Source organism: Mastigoproctus giganteus, chromosome 8 (genome assembly GCF_048544385.1).
Source record: "Mastigoproctus giganteus isolate SK-2022 chromosome 8, ASM4854438v1, whole genome shotgun sequence".
Classification (NCBI taxonomy): domain Eukaryota; kingdom Metazoa; phylum Arthropoda; class Arachnida; order Uropygi; family Thelyphonidae; genus Mastigoproctus; species Mastigoproctus giganteus.
Window position 1 is genome coordinate 64,234,200 of NC_143582.1, and position 18,715 is coordinate 64,252,914.

At 37.1% G+C, this 18,715-nt stretch overlaps 1 protein-coding gene across 1 annotated transcript in view; it reads right to left on the reverse strand.

Annotated features, from left to right (window-relative positions):
- The window catches only part of LOC150081577 (protein FAM13A-like), a 183,577-nt gene that overhangs the window by 13,362 nt on the left and 151,500 nt on the right, over nt 1–18,715 (reverse strand). The window contains exon 5 of the mRNA XM_090380249.1: nt 2,435–2,644. Coding sequence (XP_090236375.1) covers nt 2,435–2,644 — 210 coding nt within the window. The remainder of the gene's footprint in view (nt 1–2,434; nt 2,645–18,715) is intronic.

The following is an 18,715-nucleotide window of genomic DNA, read 5'->3' on the forward strand; positions in this document are numbered from 1 at the left end:
GTGCAAGCTCTAGTCATAAAATCTATCCAGTTATATTAAAGGAGGCGGCAAAGGAAGTAAGCAAACCCTTAGCCATAATTATGAGAGCTTCCCTAGACTCAGGGGAGGTACCCATGGACTGGAGATGTGCAAATGTGACCCCAATCCACAAAGGAGGATCAAAAGGGAGACAGGTAATTACAGACCTGTTAGTTTAACTTGTGTTCCAGGGAAATTAATGGAGGCACTGGTTAAAGAAGCATTGCAGGATCATCTAGACACGACTTCAGTTATAGCTCTGACACAGCGTGGGTTTGTTAAGGGGAAGTCTTGTCTGACTAATTTGATTGGATACTATTATGTAGTCATAAAGGAACTGGATGCAAAGAATAACTTTGACATCATATATTTAGATCTTAGAAAGGCCTTTGATACTGTTGCACATGGAAGACTGCTGCACAAATTGGAGCAGTGTGGCACTGGAGGCAAATTTCTGCTACGTATAAAGGGATGGTTGAGTGTGAGAAGACAGAGAGTGGTAATCAATGGACACTGCTCTTCGTGGGCTAATGTTATTAGTGGAGTCCCTCAGGGTTCAGTGTTGGGTCCATTGTTTTCTGTATTTATATGATCTTTACTGATGTAGTACATCAGGTGGTATATCAGGCTTAATGTCCAAGTTTGCAGATGATACGAAGGTTGGCAGGGTTGTTAATGACACTAATGACAGTACACTGCTGCAACAGGATCTAGAAAAGTTGAGCAGATGGGCTGAGAGGTGGCAAATGAAGTTTAACATTGACAAATGTAAAGTACTACATATGGGAAGCAGTAATCCCAGAGTAACGTATCAACTCTGTGGTACTACACTGACAGTGGTAGAGAATGAAAAGGACCTGGGGGTAATTGTACAGGCAGATATGAAGTTTTCTGAGCAGTGCAAACGGTCTGCAAGAGTAGCTCATGGTGTGTTGTCAATGATATGCAGGAATTTTTATAGCAGGAATAAGGAGCTGATTATCCCCTTGTATAAGGCAATGGTCAGGCCACACCTTGAGTACTGTATACAGGTCTGGAGGCCTCATTTGAAGAAGGATGTAGAGCTGTTGGAACGAGTACAGAGAAGGGCAACAAGATTAGTGAACAGAACAAAGGGTTGCTCTTATGAAGAAAGGCTTAAATTTTGCAAATTACAGTGTCTGGAGACTAGGCACCTGCGAGGTGATCTGATTGAGGTGTATAAAGCCTTGAATGGTTTGAGCATACTCAATGCTGATGGGATTCTTCCTCTTGCTCAGAATAATTACCCGAGAGGGCATAAATTCAAATTGAGGAAAGACGGTTGTAGGATAGATGTGCGGAAGTTTACCTTTAGCCAGTGGGTAGTTGATTGCTGGAACAAACTTCCATCTGTCATTGTAGAAGTTGATAGCTTAAACAGATTCAAGGCAGAACTTCACAAACATTTGGAGCAAGGGGATGGGTGAAATAAGGGTGTTTTTTTTTTTTTTTTTTGGCTGATACTATATAAGCTCGCTTTCTTGCATCATGTGCCCTTGCTAATGCTAATGCTAAAATGCTAATAAGGTGATTGCTGAATATTTTTAAAACCACACCTGATTTTACTGTGTCTGGACCTCTCCAAAGAAGCAGTAGACAGCAATGTATCATGCTGACGTCGCTGCCATGGAAGGCTATATCACCATGTTGTATATATATCAGTATTAATGGTCACCAAGAATGTACATGTGTTCACAGGCTGAAAACCCTGGAGTAACCCACCATGGGGAAATTCAACACCCTTCACCTGAGAGTGGCTAACTACAGTCTTGAAAGAAGAGGATTCTAGAAATTCTCCCAGCTGTCCCAGAAACTGAACCCAGATGTCTCCAAACAAGTGATAGGTATCAACGCATAATGCCAACTAGGCTGCCATGGAAGGCTAATGACACTATAGTAGTACAAAAGAGAACTACTATAGTCTTCTGGGCTACAGGACTTTCCACTATTTTCATCCATGCTATTTTTTTTTTTTTTTTTTTTTTTTTTTACCATTAATCCTAACTAGAGAAAGTCCCCTTTCTTAGGTAGCATCAAATAGTGTGTAGCGTGCAGTATTTTTAATGCTTACTAGACACCATCAATCCATCTTTCTCTTAGTCTGCCTCAAAGACTGTTAACATTAATTTTTGCTTTAGAAATCTATGCAGCTAATCTACCTTTTCCAATCTGTTCTACATGAGCATAACATCTGGTTTATTTTACTTACCATTTTGATTGGATATTATTTACCAAACTTTTTTTTTTATTTACTACCACCATGATAAAACAGTGATAAAACCCCCCATTTGTAAGGTGGTTCACTGTTTCCACTGTCAGTTCATTTATTTTTTTTGAAATTCTTATTATTAAAAAAAAAGAAAGTTACTGATGCAGGCCAGAAATATCACATTACCTTTAACAGCATTTAAGAAAAACTGGTGCATGGATAACGGAATAATTGGATCTGGCAACTCTCTCAAAAACAATTTCAGGAGTGCAGCAGCAGATGGAATATCTCCTTCTGTTTCCAATGGGGCATCCCCTGACTGATCAAATGAAACCTTTAATCGTTCTATCAACCGGGCATTACCACTGGTACGAAATAAACCTTCATAATTCATTCCTGAAAATCATAAAACAAACATTATATATAATGGATAAACCTTATTACCACATAAAGAACATCATGAAGTTACCTAGCAAGAAATTAACTTTCTAATGAATGATTTTTATCTTTGTTCGCAATATTTTTGACTAGGTATTAATCTATTCATTATCTACACATATATTGAGTCTATGTAGTTATAGATTTGTTAACCCATAACTCTGGAACCATAGGAACTGTTAAGAAATAGGTTTAATATGGCACCATTCATACAGACATAATAAATACATGTGTTTTTCCATTTCATTTCAGGAGAAGAGCATGAACTGTACAAGGCATGATCTTGTTGATGTAGTAGTGTTCAAGCACAAGAGTGTAGTAGAGAGGGAGATCATGCACAAAAGTGTAGTAATGCACATGCATTTTAGTGAGGCTGGTTCAAGACTGCACGATTGTTAAATACTGATAATGATGTTTTAATTGTCAAAATAATTAACTGTGAAATCCTCTGATTTATGCTGTTGTGTAGGAGTATTCTTTAAGGCCCAACATACTGAAATGGTCAAACAACAACATAAACAGTCCGTGCATTTGATGGACTGTGGTTAAAGCCTGAGTGACAGGCTTGAACCACTGAGTGAAATGTGCTCGAACCACTTGAAACACTAAATATGGTTAACAATTGTATTCACCATAAAAATGATTAATTATAAAATCTTCTGAAAAAATTCCATGTGTTGATCAGATCATCCTCACTGAGTATTTGAGCAATATTCCTTAATGCAATGAAAGCTAGATTTTAAACCCCAGTTTCCACAGAAAAGCAACACAGACATTTTTTTCATACCAAGTGCAACCTAAGCACTGTTGCTTAATTAGCAACTGTTCATGAAGGGCCCACTGCATTCTTTATCCAAACTGACACCATCTTGAATTTCTCCAGTAACTGGCACAAACAACAGTGGATAAACAAATCCATTCTGGGTGACAAGCAATGAATGTATCTGCAACTTCTCACTGAATGGCACCTCTGCATGATTGTCTTTAATCGGTGCCATCAGCCACAATCACAACAGAAAGAAAAAATGTGAACAAACCATACATCTTATGGTTCCAGACATATGGGAGATACTTGTATATGAGCAATTCTTATGTCATATTATATTAATGAAAACCAATGAGATGCATTTCAGTGCACCTACTTCTCTACTGCACTTTTTCTGCCATGTGTGTCCTTATTATGCATGGTAACTCAAAAGTAGCTTTACAACCTTAGAGGTCTATAACTTTGTGTATTTTGAACTTAGTAAAACATAGTCAGATAGCTGCATATAAACTCATAGACACAAACTTATATTACATGATGAGCAGAACTCGTGTAATATAAAGATTCATTATTACTTACTTTTTCTGTATGTGTGTTAGAAATACGCATGATTAAGTATAAACTTTAAAGTTTTCTTTATACAAGAAAGAGCATTAGCATAATCACTTACTCTGGTTTGCTGTTTATCTATTATTTTATAAGAGTATTTCAATTTCAATAATCAACAATTATAAAGTGAAAACTGAAAAAAATAAAGGGAAAATACTAATCTTCTTTGACATTTTGCCATGGAAACTCTGGAACCAGGTGAGTCAAAAGTTTGGTTAGTTACTACAGTTTGTTCATAGCACTGCATTAAGAATAAACAGCAAGTTAAAAAAATGAGCTCTGGAAACCTTTTACACATTGTGATATTTATGTTTATGAACAAAGAGGAATATGGATACTGTTCAGATATTCTTTCAGTAAAATATTGTTTGTAATAGTGGGAATTCTGAATATTTCTTTTGAAAGAGTTATTTGTCTGAAAATAGACAAATTGAACAACATTATCAAATACATTCATATGGATCTAAAAGTGATTGTTTGGCAAAGCTTTGTGGTATCTTTTCATTCAGGAAGGAAGAAAAAAAGGGAATTTTAAAAGACAAAATGTTGTGTCAGACAAATAACTCCTTCAAAAGAAATATTCAGAATTCCCACTATTACAAACAATATTTTACTGAAAGAATATCTGATGTTTGTTTGTTTGTTTGTTTGTTATTTGGTTTTTAGGAGAATTAGCAACTAAGGCCATATTGCTCCGGGATATGCGGTGGTCATTCCCTGACCTTTCCGCATCCTCCGTATTTGGTGGTGACGGGCTTGAACCCCGGTCTAATCAAGAAGCGTGTGCTATGCACTGCTGCTCCTTCCCACCTGGCTATGGAGGCACCCAAGAATATCTGAACAGTTTCCATATTCCTCTTTGTCCATAAACATAAATATTACAATGTGTAAAAGGTTTCCAGGGCTCATTTGGTTCTTCATGGTTTTTAACTTGCTGTTTATTCTTAATGCATTCTATGATTTTAGGAAGTTCAGTGTTAGCTGAGATAAAGGAGGTATGGGATTTATTTTATTAGCTGTACTTTTTTGCTGTTCAAGAGATTAAAAAGATATTTCGATATTTTCAAAAAAAAATTTAAACTTTCTGTATGTGGCTAGTCAAGCAAAGCCAAGCAGCAACCAGTATTTTAAAGTGCAACAAGGAAATTTTGTAAATTGTAATACCTAAAGTACTTTGCTAAATTGATATTATCCTCCAGATTATGTTGAAGCATTGGGTCAAAAAAAAAAAAAAAAAGAGAGGGAAAAAAAAGATTGTTTTAGCTGTAGGAAGTTTTAAAGATAGCCACCAATTTAGTTTTGTTTATCATTAGAAGTTGAAGTTATCAAAAGAGTAAACTGATACAAATTTATGTTGAATAGATTTAATGTAAATTACTTGTTTTTCTAAAATATACTTCGATCTATTTTGTTTTTCCACAATGTTGTCTTGCATTTTAATTTATATTACGACAAACAAAGGACATTATAAAACAAGAAACTAAGCATTTCTAAATCAGTGCTGACCACTTTTCAGCAACACTAGATAAGTTTAGTTAATTAACGACTGTAAACAATAAATTAGCAAGAAGCATTCCTATCCAAATTTTATTTTAAATTTTGTTAAGTGCTGCAGTAGACCACTCTGAACCATCTTGAAAACCACACTGTTCAAATGCAGGCATTTACCATATGCTGATTATTTTTTATGTTATTTTGTATTAGAAAGTAAGGTAGAGTGATATGCTAAAAGATTTTGTTGTCACATGTCCAGTGCTTTTTTTGTAAAAAAAATAGGTGCTGGTACTCATTCTTTGCTATCAGGAAAAATTGAAAACTAAAAGGATGTGAAAAGTACTCTAATAAATTTTTTCCTGATATTGTTACTTTAGTAGTAATGTTTTTGGAATAAGAACAACAAATTAAGTATATTAACATTCAGATTATTAAGCATAAATTTATTATTCAAGTATATAAAAAAAATAAGTAAAAAATAAGTAAAATAATTTCATAATAAAGTTTTTGTAGAATATTCCAAATTTTTATTAAGTACTCATCCAACACACTATGCCAACTTCTTTTCTTATTGTTTGTGTCAGTTGCTGAATGATATTTCCAAAGAAGCAACGAAGTCTGCTGAATCAAAGCTTGTCAGTAATGGGGCTACAATTTTAAGAAATAGCAGTGAAGAAATTGTTTTTGTCATCAACGAACCTCTGGTTGAGCTGACGATCAGATTCATTTGTGTGAAAAATCCTCGTTCACATTCACTCGATTAAATTGGTATCATACTCAGAGCTTTTTATCAAATGCTTCAATTCTTCCAAAACCATCTCATCAATTAGGTATTCCAGAAATCCATGAAGTGTATCTCTTTCATTTAACTGTAACCTAATTGACAATATTCTAACTTCATTTTCACCAAATGTCAACATTCATGTTTAGAAGGTTTAATACCTTCATTTTTCTCATTTTCCTTCCCTCGTCATCAATATTGTCACTAGTTCTTTGAACTAGTTAAATTAAAAAAAAAAAAAAATTTTTTTTTTTTTTTTCTTTTTTTGAAACTGTCCAAAATGCTGGTGTCATTCTGATATTCAGGTACTGTGACCATGTAAATAGAGATAGGGAAAATTTGTGGGAAAATGTGGATAACGGACTTCCACAAAACAATAGATGATTGTTTGTCAGGGGAAAAGAAAATCATTTTCTGCTAATTCTCGAATATTGCACTTACAGTTCATTCAGAGTGGTGTCCAAACTACAGCCCACAAGGAAAGTGAACTAAAACAGCATTTTAAATTTTGTTAATTATCAAAAAAATTTTCTCATTAAATGTTTTGTTCAGTAAATGTAATTGTGTATTGTACTTAATAAAATTTTTGAATATTTTCAATTTTACTTTTACATGTAACAAAATATGAAATCGGTATTGTCATAATAACATCAAAAGCAATCCTTTCAGTTAAGAATTATTTCAAACCTGAAATAATTCTTAAATAATTCTTAAACGCTTAACAGAGTTTAACTGGCAGAAACTATATACCTCCAAGGGAAGCTTTATCCTGCTTAGCTCAGGAACTCAGATAAGAAGCACTGACCAGGGCATCAAAATAAGTTCGGATTACATCAAGAACATCCCCGTGGTTCAATTGTGACATCAAACTCGCTTTTCATTACAAGCAAAAGGCCTACTGACCATGGAAAAGAACCAATAATCAACAAGATCTCATCACATATAAAAGGGAAAGAGCTTTATGTTTAAAACAAAAAAGAATGGCTCACAGGAAGCTGATCATCGACAGGATGCGACTCTCTAAAAGAATACACGCATTTAAGCTTGTTTGTTATTTGGTTTTTAGGAGCATTAGCAACTAAGGCCATATTGCTCCAGGGATATGCAGTGGTCATTCCCTGACCTTTCTGCATCCTCCATATTTGGTGGTGACAGGCTCGAACCCCGGTCTAATCAAGAAGCGTGTGTACTACGCACTGCACATTTAAGCAAAATCAGTCTGCAAGGGAAGAGAAGACCTTCATGGAATGGGCAAAATTTGCCTTCGAGCAGCCCAATCAGCCACATAATCAGTCCGTCTTTCCAGTGGTAGGATCTACAAGTTACCCTGTATTCTCTAATTTCCCCATCTCAAGAGACCAACTGATCGAGATCATAAAGAAGCTACTGCTAAAGTCAGTAGTAGGTCCAGACGGGTTTCCACTGTTCATTTTGCAAATATGCAGCGTTTACATTGTTGATATTCTGGTGCATATTTTTAATCAAATCATCACTAGCGCAGATCCCCCCAGAAATTTGGAACGTGTACCAAATTTCTGGGGGGAAATTTCTTTGTGCCCTCGGAACCAAAATGTAAGCATCCGAAGGACTACAGGCCATCACCATCACATGTGGATTCCTGAAACTCTTCAAGAAGGCCATTAACACTGCATTTACAGAACACTGCTTCAACCACAGGCCTCCCTACCGCCACACAGTAATCAAAAGCAGGTCTACTATCAAGTAGGTAGTACCAAGCTACTACCTACTTGATAGTAGGTAGTAGCTTGGTACTACCTACTTGATAGTAGACCTGCTTGGTAGCTTGGTAGCTACCTATTTGATACTTGGCACACAAGAATACAAAGAACCCTCGGCGCCGGAGCGCAACTTCATGTCGTCTTCTTCAATGTAAAAGCAGCATATGATTGTGTCAACATAGATACATTAATACATATCTTGGAGAACTATTTCAACGTGAGTGGTAATGCTCTACGAATTTTACAAGCAATTCTAAAATCTAGACAGCTTCTAGTCACTCATCAAAACTATCAATATAGGTGCCTGGTCACCAGAAGAGTAGGCGCTTCCGTAGCCAGGCGGGAAGGAGCAGCAGTGCGTAGCACACGCTTCTTGATTAGACCGGGGTTCGAGCCCGTGACCACCAAATACGGAGGATGCGGAAAGGTCATGTCCCAGAGCAATATGGCCTTAGTTGCTAATGCTCCTAAAAACCAAATAACAAACAAACAAACAAACCAGAGGAGTAACACAGAGAGGAAGGGGTCGCTTCCCCCCTTATTGTTCGCTGCAGCCCTTGAATCCTTCCTTGCATCACAAGACTTTCTGTCTTATGCAGAAAACATAAAATTCTACATATCATCATCTAATCCTATTCAAGCAGCTACCATCAATCAGCCAATTAAAAAATACAACAAGATTGCATCTAGAAATGTATCTAGATGCAATCATTCTAAAACTTAATCATGCTAAATCAGCTCAAATGACCTTTACAAACAAAAGGTTAAGGAACAACAAACAAATCTTTATTGCAGGGAAACCTGTAAAAAAAGTCATTTCAGTAAAGACTTAGGCTTTACGTGGGATGAGGGCCTCACATTTCAGCAGCATCTTAGTGTCACCAATACAGCAATGTGGCTGCTATGCCAAGAGCTCACAGAAATACATGATTCTCAGCTTATCATTCAATATGTCTAATGATGCCTTTATCCCATTCCATTATATTCCTCCATCATATGGTCCTCAGCACCCAAAACTCACTTCATCAAATTTCTCAGGTTAGAGTACTGGATCCTTAAATGGCTTAATAAAATAACAGGGAGACAGTATACCATCTCTAGATCGGTGCTCTACTCCAATTTAGAAGTGATACATTGAAAACAGCAGATTACTGGCCAAAATATCATAACACTCACTAAACTCATAACCAGATGCATAGATTCCCCCAGAATGGATGACAGCGTTGGGACTCCCAGGACAGCAGGACTCTGCCAGGTGGGGGGCCTCGGCTTCCTCTTCAAACATGGCTAGACAATCTAGGTTGCCTGAGTACGATGTTCTCCAGAGACACTAGCCAGCTTATCAACAGACTAGTAATTGATCTAGACAAGTTCTGTGACTCAAAAGGATACAGATCAGAGAAACTACATGAAACTTTCACACGGATAGAGCTATGACATCTACTCCCACTGTAAAAGCTGTACCTAAATTTGTAAATTTGTTTACTGTTAAATCGGGTACTGAAATTTGTAAATATTTCATATTTATGGCTGTTATTATGTAAGTTGACCTTGTTACATCCACTGATTCATATTTTTCATATATAATATAAAGGATATGTGGTGGTCATTCCCTGACCTTTCCGCATTCTCCGTATTTGGTGGTGACGGGCTCGAACCCCGGTCTAATCAAGAAGCGGAGGCGCCCAGAAAAAGTTGGACACCACTGTTTAGAAGGTTGACCAGAGCCCATTCTCAGCATCAGGAATACCCCTTGATCTGCTCACTGTTGACCAGCATGACTTCTCTGGAAGGGTACAGGTGTTTGGATAGGTTTTACAAGTACCACTCGGTTGTTGAATGGTAATGCCCTTAGCTCTCTTAATTTGTGCAGCAGCACTAATTGCCTGAAGGCCAGAAATGTGAATTATGCATACCGAGTCAAGTCTGTCCTAATCCGTTCATTATATGAAAATTTTATTTGCTCAATGGAAACAATTTTAAATGCAACTTCCAAGGGGGATTCAAAAAAATTTGCCATAAAAGGAGTTCGTTAAATAGAGGTCTGACTGAGTTATTTAGAATTCTAAAAATGGTTATAAAGACTTATATAGAAAATATCTTAACAATAGACAGTGAAAAATGCAAATTTAGTTAAATAGCTTTAAGCTTATTTGAATAGTAGGTAAACATTTGAAAAATATTACAAATTTCGAAGTGTACTGCATCCAAATGTGCTGGTAATAAAGGTGCTGGTTTGCCATACCATCCCAAAAAGAAGCACTATACATATGTATCAATGTACAGCTGATGGAACAAGTACAGAGAAGAGCAACGAGACTGGTGAGCGGAACAAAGGGGTGGTGTTACCAAGAAAGGCTTAGGTTCTTCAAATTGCAGCTTCTGGAGACTAGGCACCTGCTAGGTGATCTAATTGAGGTGTATAAGGCCTTAAATGGCTTGTGCAAGCTCAATACTAATGGGATTCTTTCTCTTGCTCAGATTACTTACCTGAGGGGGCATAAATTCAAATTGAGGAAAGACAATTGTAGAATAGATGTGCGGAAATTTGCCTATAGCCAGCAGGTGGTTGATAGTTGGAAGAAACTTCCATCTGTTGTGGAGGTCAGCAACTTAAATAAGTTCAAAGAACGAGACAAACATTTGGAATGAATGGATGGGTGAAATGGGAGGTATTTTTTTTTTTTGGCTGATGATATATAAAGCTTGCTTTATATAGTATCAGCTATATATTTGTCATACAAAGCTATATGCATTTCTTGCATCATATGCCTCTACTAATGCTAATTTGATAAGTTCGTTAAACATCAAACAAGACACAACCCTAAACAAAGGAGAAAATTTCAAACTTATATCAACATACACACAATATTACACTTAAATAATGAGACAAGGACATGTGCCCATAATAAAAGTAAATATTGACTGAAAACTAGTATCTTCAAAGTTTCTACTAATAACTACTACACTTCAACATAATTGATTATCTCCAGTCATGTAGCACACTGCTCAATGAAAGTCAATGTTCTGTTAAATTCACTCTAGCACATCAGATATCACAAGATCAGCAGTAACTTTTTCATTCTTCTTCTTCAATTTATGTCCATCTGTTGGAAATGATAGGTGCTAAACATGATCCATAATAATAAGCCAGAGTCAAAATCCAAAGGTATGAGATCTGTAGATCATGCTGGCTATGGAATTTGACCAGCAACTCTCACAAATTACTTCATGATTGCAACTGCAGAATGAATATTTCCTTCTGTTTTTCATACAATAATTTGGAAAGTTTATCCAAAATTGAAGGCTGCGAAAAGATTTTTAACACAAATTAGCAAAAAAAGATGTGCAACTTTTTCGCTTCAAAAAAAAAAAAAAAAAAAAATATATATATATATATAATAATTAATTTACTGACATCAAAGGTGACGGCAGCTTGTGTGAAAGTTGAATTCTGCCTGGATAGAATCTCAGTTTCTGATTCATTAATCACTATAACAATATACAGCAGTTTAGTTACATTAGCATTAGTAGAGGCATATAATGCAAGACAGCAAGCTTACATAGCATCAGCCAAATTAAAAAAAACAACAACCTCCCCATTTCAACAATCCATTCACCCCAAATGCTTGTCTAGTTCTGCCTAGAACTTATTTAAGTTGTCGACCTTCACTACGACAGATGGAAGTTTGTACCAACTATCAACCACCCGCTGGCTAAAGGAAAATTTGGACACATCTATTCTACAATTGTCTTTCCTCAATTGTAATTTATGTCCCCTCAGGTGAGTAATCTGAGCAAGAGGAAGAATCCCATCAGCACTGAGCTTGCCCAAACCATTCAAGCCAGCATACACCTCAATCAGATCACCTCACAGGTGCCTAGTCTCCAGATGCCACAATTTTCAGCACTTAAGCCTTTCTTGGAAACAGTAACCCTTTCTTCCATTCATCAATCCCATTGCCATTCTCTGTACTCAATCCTTTTTAAAACGAGGACCCAGACCTATATGCAGTACTCAAGGTGTGGCCCAACCACTTCCTCATACAGGGGGACAATCCCCTCCTTGAGGTGATTGTTACATATATAAAAAATTATAGCATAAATAAATCACTTCCTTATAAGTTTAACTTTTACTTTTTAATGATGTAGTATGTTTGTAACAACACTCTCCTTCCTTTTCTCCACTTATTAGTGTAGCACAAATAACTTTTTTTTTTTCAGGGGTTTATACACTGTGCCAATTTTGTTTCTTAAAAGTCTTCTGCAATGCTTTATTAATCGCATTCAAGTTTATTTATAATTGTAGTAGTATTGGCCATATAGTGCAGAGAAGTCACAGGCTTTTGCTGCAATGGCAAAAAAAAAAAAAAGCCAACCAAGTAGATAGGAAAACAAATTATATGCTTCCCCTCTCACACAGGTATGTATCCAGTTGAGCTTTGAATTTATATTTATTCAAACTGTCAACCTCAACAACATGTAACAAGTTGAGAGGGCAACTTGTTCCAGCTATCGATGATTCACTGGCTAAAAGAAAACTTCCTACACTCTAATCTAAACCTCAAGCACTGTAATTTGAATTTATGATCCCTAGTTATGGATTCTTTAGAACAGTGAGAATTCTAACTTCATTCATTTTACTAATCCCTCTCAGAGCCTTATAAACCTCAATCAGGTCACCTCTAAGATGCCTGGTTGCTAAGCTCTGTAGCCCATATAATTGGAGTCTTTTCTCATACAGTCATCCTTTTGTGAATCTCATCATCAGCACCCTTTCAAGAAGCTTGATGTCGTTTTTCAGAGTTCTCCATACTTGGACACTTTATTCCAAATGTGGTCTTACGATTCCCGTATACAGTGAGATTACGACTTCCCAATCTCTAAAGGATAACGTTCAATAAATCATTGATAGGAGGACCATGAGTTTTCCTGGCTGCCTGTCTATGCTGCTCAGAAAATTTCAACCCCACCAAGTGTATAGTTTATTTGTGGGTTGCTATTCTCCAAGTGTAAGACCTTGCATTTGGCAACATTAAAACATAGCTCTCACTTCTCTGACCATCTTTGAAATCTGTTCAAGACATCCTGAAGGAGCTGCTTGGAATTGATCATTAACGACTTTGCCAATCTTTACGTCATCTGCAAATTTTGATCTCATGCTTTCTATCCCTTCATCATACGATTTATGAAAATGAGAAACAATAGCGGTCCAAGAACTGATCCTTCAGGGACCCCCATTCCTGACATTACATCAATCAAAAGAATATCCATTAATCACAACCCTCTGCCTTCTGCCCTGCAGCAATCCATCTTAAAATCTTACAAGTAATACCAACCTGTTCAAGCTTAAACAGTAACCTCTCATAACAGACCAGGTTTTCAAATGCTTTGCTATAATCCAAATAAGTCGTGTCATGTCGAAATTATTCCCTAAATCCAGCTCGTGAGTAACTTTGTCAATATAGCCTACTAAGTTAGTTAAGCATGATTTATCCTTAAAGCCCTGTTGTGTGTCCTTATGAATCTCCCTGTATTGCACTCTTAATCACTGCCTATGAGATTCTTTCTTCCACTGAAGTCAGACTAACCAGTCTGTAGCTATCAATGTCACTCTTAGAATCACTTTTATTTATTGGCGATACAATGGCACTTCTCCAATCCGAAGGAATCTCCTCAGAGTCCAAAGATGCCCTCATAATTAACCTCAATGCCACCTGTTCATTTGTGCTCTCGCTCAAAACTACAGGGTATATGCCATCAACTCTGAGAAACCTCACGTGCCTTTATGCTCAAAAGTTTTTCTAATAAATTTCATATGGCTTGGCCTCACTCACAAAGTCTCTTCTCAGCATAAAGGGTCTTTCGTCAGTAAAGACAGATACAAAATACCTGTTCAATTCATCCACAGCATCAGCTAAGTTGTCTAAGACTTTCCCACACTCAATGCACAAGCATCCAATTTGATTCGCTTTTTTCTTCCTTGTATTCATATACACGCAAAAATTCCTTGTACCCATTCTTTGCTCTCTTAGCCAATGCTTTCTCATTCCCAGCCTCCCTGACCTTACTTGTAGTACCATTACATATCACCTTGTACCCATTGTAGGCTTCGGTACTTTTCATCACTCTGCAACTGTCCCATGCTATCTTTTTCTGCCCTATTTGACCAGCCAGCTTCGCAGTCATCCATTTCAACATCCTCCTCCCACAATATTATCTTAAAGATATGTATGCACTCATGGCTTCTGTGATTTTTCGTTTAAAAAGTATTCCATAATTCAAATGTATTTGCCATCCCTCAGAAATCTACCCAATCCACAGATGCCACATAGCACCTTAAACTGTAAAACTCCCCTCTTCTGAAATTAAAACTCATGCTTTACCTTTAACTATTGCAGCATCTTTCTTCATTTTCCAGATGACAATTGCATAATCACTTCCTGACAATGGAGAAATTGTGCCCCGGAGAGATTGTGCAAGGCTCAAGGGGTAGAATTTTTCCTGGCCTGGTCTGTGTGCTTGTTAACAGGGTAGACTGCTTCTACAGGGATGAGATACACTTAAATAAAAAGGGTGCAAGAATATTTGCTGATGCTATCGAGGCAGAGTTAGGTGGGTTGGAAAACTGTTAACTTGGGGGGGATACTCGACTAGTAAATTAACAGTAGCCGTTGGCAGAGGTGAAAGTGATTCTTGCACTGCTTCTACTGAAATGCAAGTGAGCAGCAGCCTGAAAAGCAAGGAAATGGGGATTTCCAGGACTGCTGGGAGTCATAATGGAACAAGTAAATACATGGGCTGTGTTAGGGTAACTAAGGGTAGAAACAGGTGCATGTATACTTGCATGTATACAAATGCTAGGAGTACAGTTAATAAATTTGATGAGATTGAAGTGCTAGTCAAGACATCAAAGGCAGATATTGTTGGGATATCACAGATGTGGTGTCACACAGACATAAGCAGTGCAGAATTGGAATTTGAGGAGTACAATGTGTGTACAGAAAGGATAGACAGGACAGGAAGGGAGGAAAAGTTATGCTGTTATTTAAGAAACACAAAATCTAACGAAGTGCATCCAATTGATGTTGGTGGACAATGCAATGTTGAGTCTGTTTGGTGCGACATAAGCACTGGGAAAAGGAAAATGAGAGTAGGTGTGTGTTATAGGCCTAATGAATCTGATGAGTATCATGAGCAATTGTGCAGAGAAATAGAGTGGGCCAGTAAATCAGTGTCTTATAATGGGGGATTTTAATTTCCCACAAATTGACTGGAATTTGTGGGTTGGTCACTCACACACTAGCAAGGCTTTTGTGGATTTATTGGATGATTGTTTTCTACATCAGCATGTTCGGGAGGCAACTAGAGGGAGTAATACTCTTGATCTGATTATCAGTAGTGATTCTTCATATATTAAGAATCTGCAGATAAAGAAACCACTAGGTGGCAGTGATCACAGTGTGCTGAAGTGGGATTTACTCAAAGAGGTAACTACTATCAGGGGTAAAGGGAAGGGTTTTTGCTTTCGTAAAGGTGACTATGGTAGTCTGAGACAGTATTTAAATTCTATATGGTGGAACCAACTGATGATGTTACCAACAGCAAATTCAAAACGGGAAGCATTCAAAGAAATAATCTTGGAAGCTACTAGCCCTTTCACACCAACTTAGAAATATTGTTCAAGATTTAGGCCTAAATGGATGTCAGATGAAATAATTAGACATGTGGCAGAGAAGAAAAATGCATGAGATACATATAAATTAACAGGTGACACAGTTAACCAAGTCACAAAGGAGGTTAGGCAGGCAAAGGCAGATTACAAGAAATCTTTGGCAAAGGATGCAGAGAAAAACAGCAAAGAGTTCTTTACTTAAGTAAACTCTAGAAGGAAGGGGATGAATCAGATTAGTCCACTTGATATCAATTGTTCAACTGTTGATGATACTGCTCAGATAGCTAACAAACTAAATGAATATTCTGCATCTACATTCACACATGAGGAGTTATTCAGGTAGGGGAATGCCAGAGATGTATTAAACTCTGGCAGTAAGCTAGATAATCTTGCAATAACTGAGAGAAAAGTGGAGGAGAAATTGTTGAAGATAAACATAAGAAAGGCACCTGGGGTGGATGGAATCTATCCAGTTATATTAAAGGAGGCAGCAAAGGAAGTAACCAAACCTTTAACCATAATTATGAGAGCTTACTTGGACTCAGGGGAGATACCCATGGAGTGGAAATGTGCAAATGTGACCCCAATCCACAAAGGAGAATTGGGGTCACATTTTGGCTGATGCCTCCCTATCAGCAGAATATATATATTAAAAAAAAAAAAAAAAAAACACCCTTTTAAGAGAAAATTGAGGTCTGCCAATCCCACATCACCATTATCAGGGGCACGTGACTTTTGTCTTGGGGCCAAAACATATAAAGTGCTGAAGGTGCATCGGATGTACCTTCAGCATTTTCAGTTAATTTATGATGATCAGTATTTATGTTCTTTTTTTTTTTTTTTTTTTACATTTAATAACTAAATACAAAAATCTAACATTATTATTATTACATGACACTAATAACATTGTTATATATTGAGGAAGATACATAAAACATCATAAGAAAGCAATACAAAAAAATCCAGTATTACTAAAAATGGACATTTTCAAAACTCAATGTGAAAATATATATTCATGATGGTAAAACTATTACGAAAATATATTTCATGATAGTTTTAATCTGAGTAGGTGGGGGAGAAAGCAGTATAAAAATGAAAGGATAACACATAATGCAGTTCAAACAATCTTAGTCAACACTGTGCTGTGTAGGTGCAATAACCTGTAAGGACTGTTTTTATTTTTAAATGGAATGATAAGTTTGGAAGAAGTGAAACTTATACTTAGAGCTCCCTACATGGCTGCAGGCCCTACAATATGAAGTAATGGGCTACACGCACAACACATAGGCTCAATGTGGGCCATTCCCCCACCTTTATTAGGTACATTTTACATTTTATGCCTGACTGAGTAAAAAGGTTTTTTCCTATGATAATTCATTTTACAGCTTGCTTTTTTCTTTTTTTTTTTTTTTAATAGTTAAGTTCTTTGTAATCATACTGTGCTTACAGAGAACATACTGAAACCCTAAGCCAGGCATGTATGGTTGATGAGACTCCAGACAATATTTCAGCAATCCGAGTTTCATCTATTTGTTGCACAATTAGAGAAAATTCATGAATTAAGTAAAACCTAATTACCGTATTTCCCCATGTATAAGACGCACCTTTTTTCGAAAAATTTGCGGTCTAAAAACTGGATGCGTCTTATACAGTGGTTGTAGATTGTTTTTACTTGCATTTCCCGCTTTTTCGCACTTGCTGTCTTTGCACTTGTTACCGGTATATTAGATTACGTTTTGCCATGTTCTGCCCAGAAATGGCTCAGAAAAGATTTTCGTACAGTGCCGAATTCAAGTTAAAAGTGATCCACTTTGCAAAAGTGAATGGAAATCGTGCTGCTGAACGTAAGTTTGGTTCTCCTCCTCCTCCAACTGAGAAAACAATCCGAGACTGGCTATGGGAAGAAGAAACCCCTACTGAAAACACCACGAAAACACCTGATTTAGAGAGGGAATTGAAAATATGGATTGAGGAGCAAAGGGCAATTGGAATTGCTGTGTCCACAAAGATGGTTCAGCATAAGGCAAGAAGAACTGCTGATGAAAAAGAAGTTATTGATTTCAAAGGAGGACACAACTGGTGCTTCAGGTTCATGAAACGGAACAGACTAAGCATGCGTACACACACCAGACTTTCCCAAAATATGCCTGAAAGCTATGAGCAGAAGGTCCTTGAATTTCATCGTTTTGTCATTCAATGTCGGAAGACACATCAGTTTGAGTTGGGATAGATTCCAAATATGGACAAAGTCCCCCTTCAATTTGATGTCCCAAGTAACAGAACTTTTGATAAGAAGGGGGTGAAAACTAACTGTGAAGACAAGTGGACATGAAAAGTGCCATTATACAGTTGTTCTAGCTTGTTGTGCCGACAGAACCAAGTTGCCTCTTATGCTGATTTTCAAATGCAAAACAATGCCAAAATAAGACATTCCTCAAGGAGTGATTGTCCACGTTCATGACAAGGGTTGGATGGATTAGGATGAGATGAAGATCTGGTTTGAGAAAGTTTGGAGCAGGAGACCAGGTGGGCTCTTACGCAAACCTGCCCTATTGGTGCTTGATAAGTTCAGGGCACACATAACAAAAAATACAAAGAAGATTGCTGCAGAGCAAAAAACAAAACTTGCCGTCATACCTGGAGGCTTGACATCCCAGCTCCAACCACTTGATGTCACCATTAACAAAACCTTCAAAGCTGCCATGAGAGACGAATGGAATCAATGGGTTTTATTGGCGCATTAGCGACTAAGGCTATAATGCGCAGGAACCAATGGATGAAGTCTTCTGGGGACAATTTGACACCAGCAGGAAGAGTGAAGAAACCAACTATAGGACAAGTTTGCACCTGGGTGAAAAGATCCTGGGATAATATCAAGATTGAGATCGATGTCAAGTCATTTAAGAAGTGTGGCATTCCAAATGCCATAGATGGAACTGAGGACGAGGCAATATATGAAGACAGT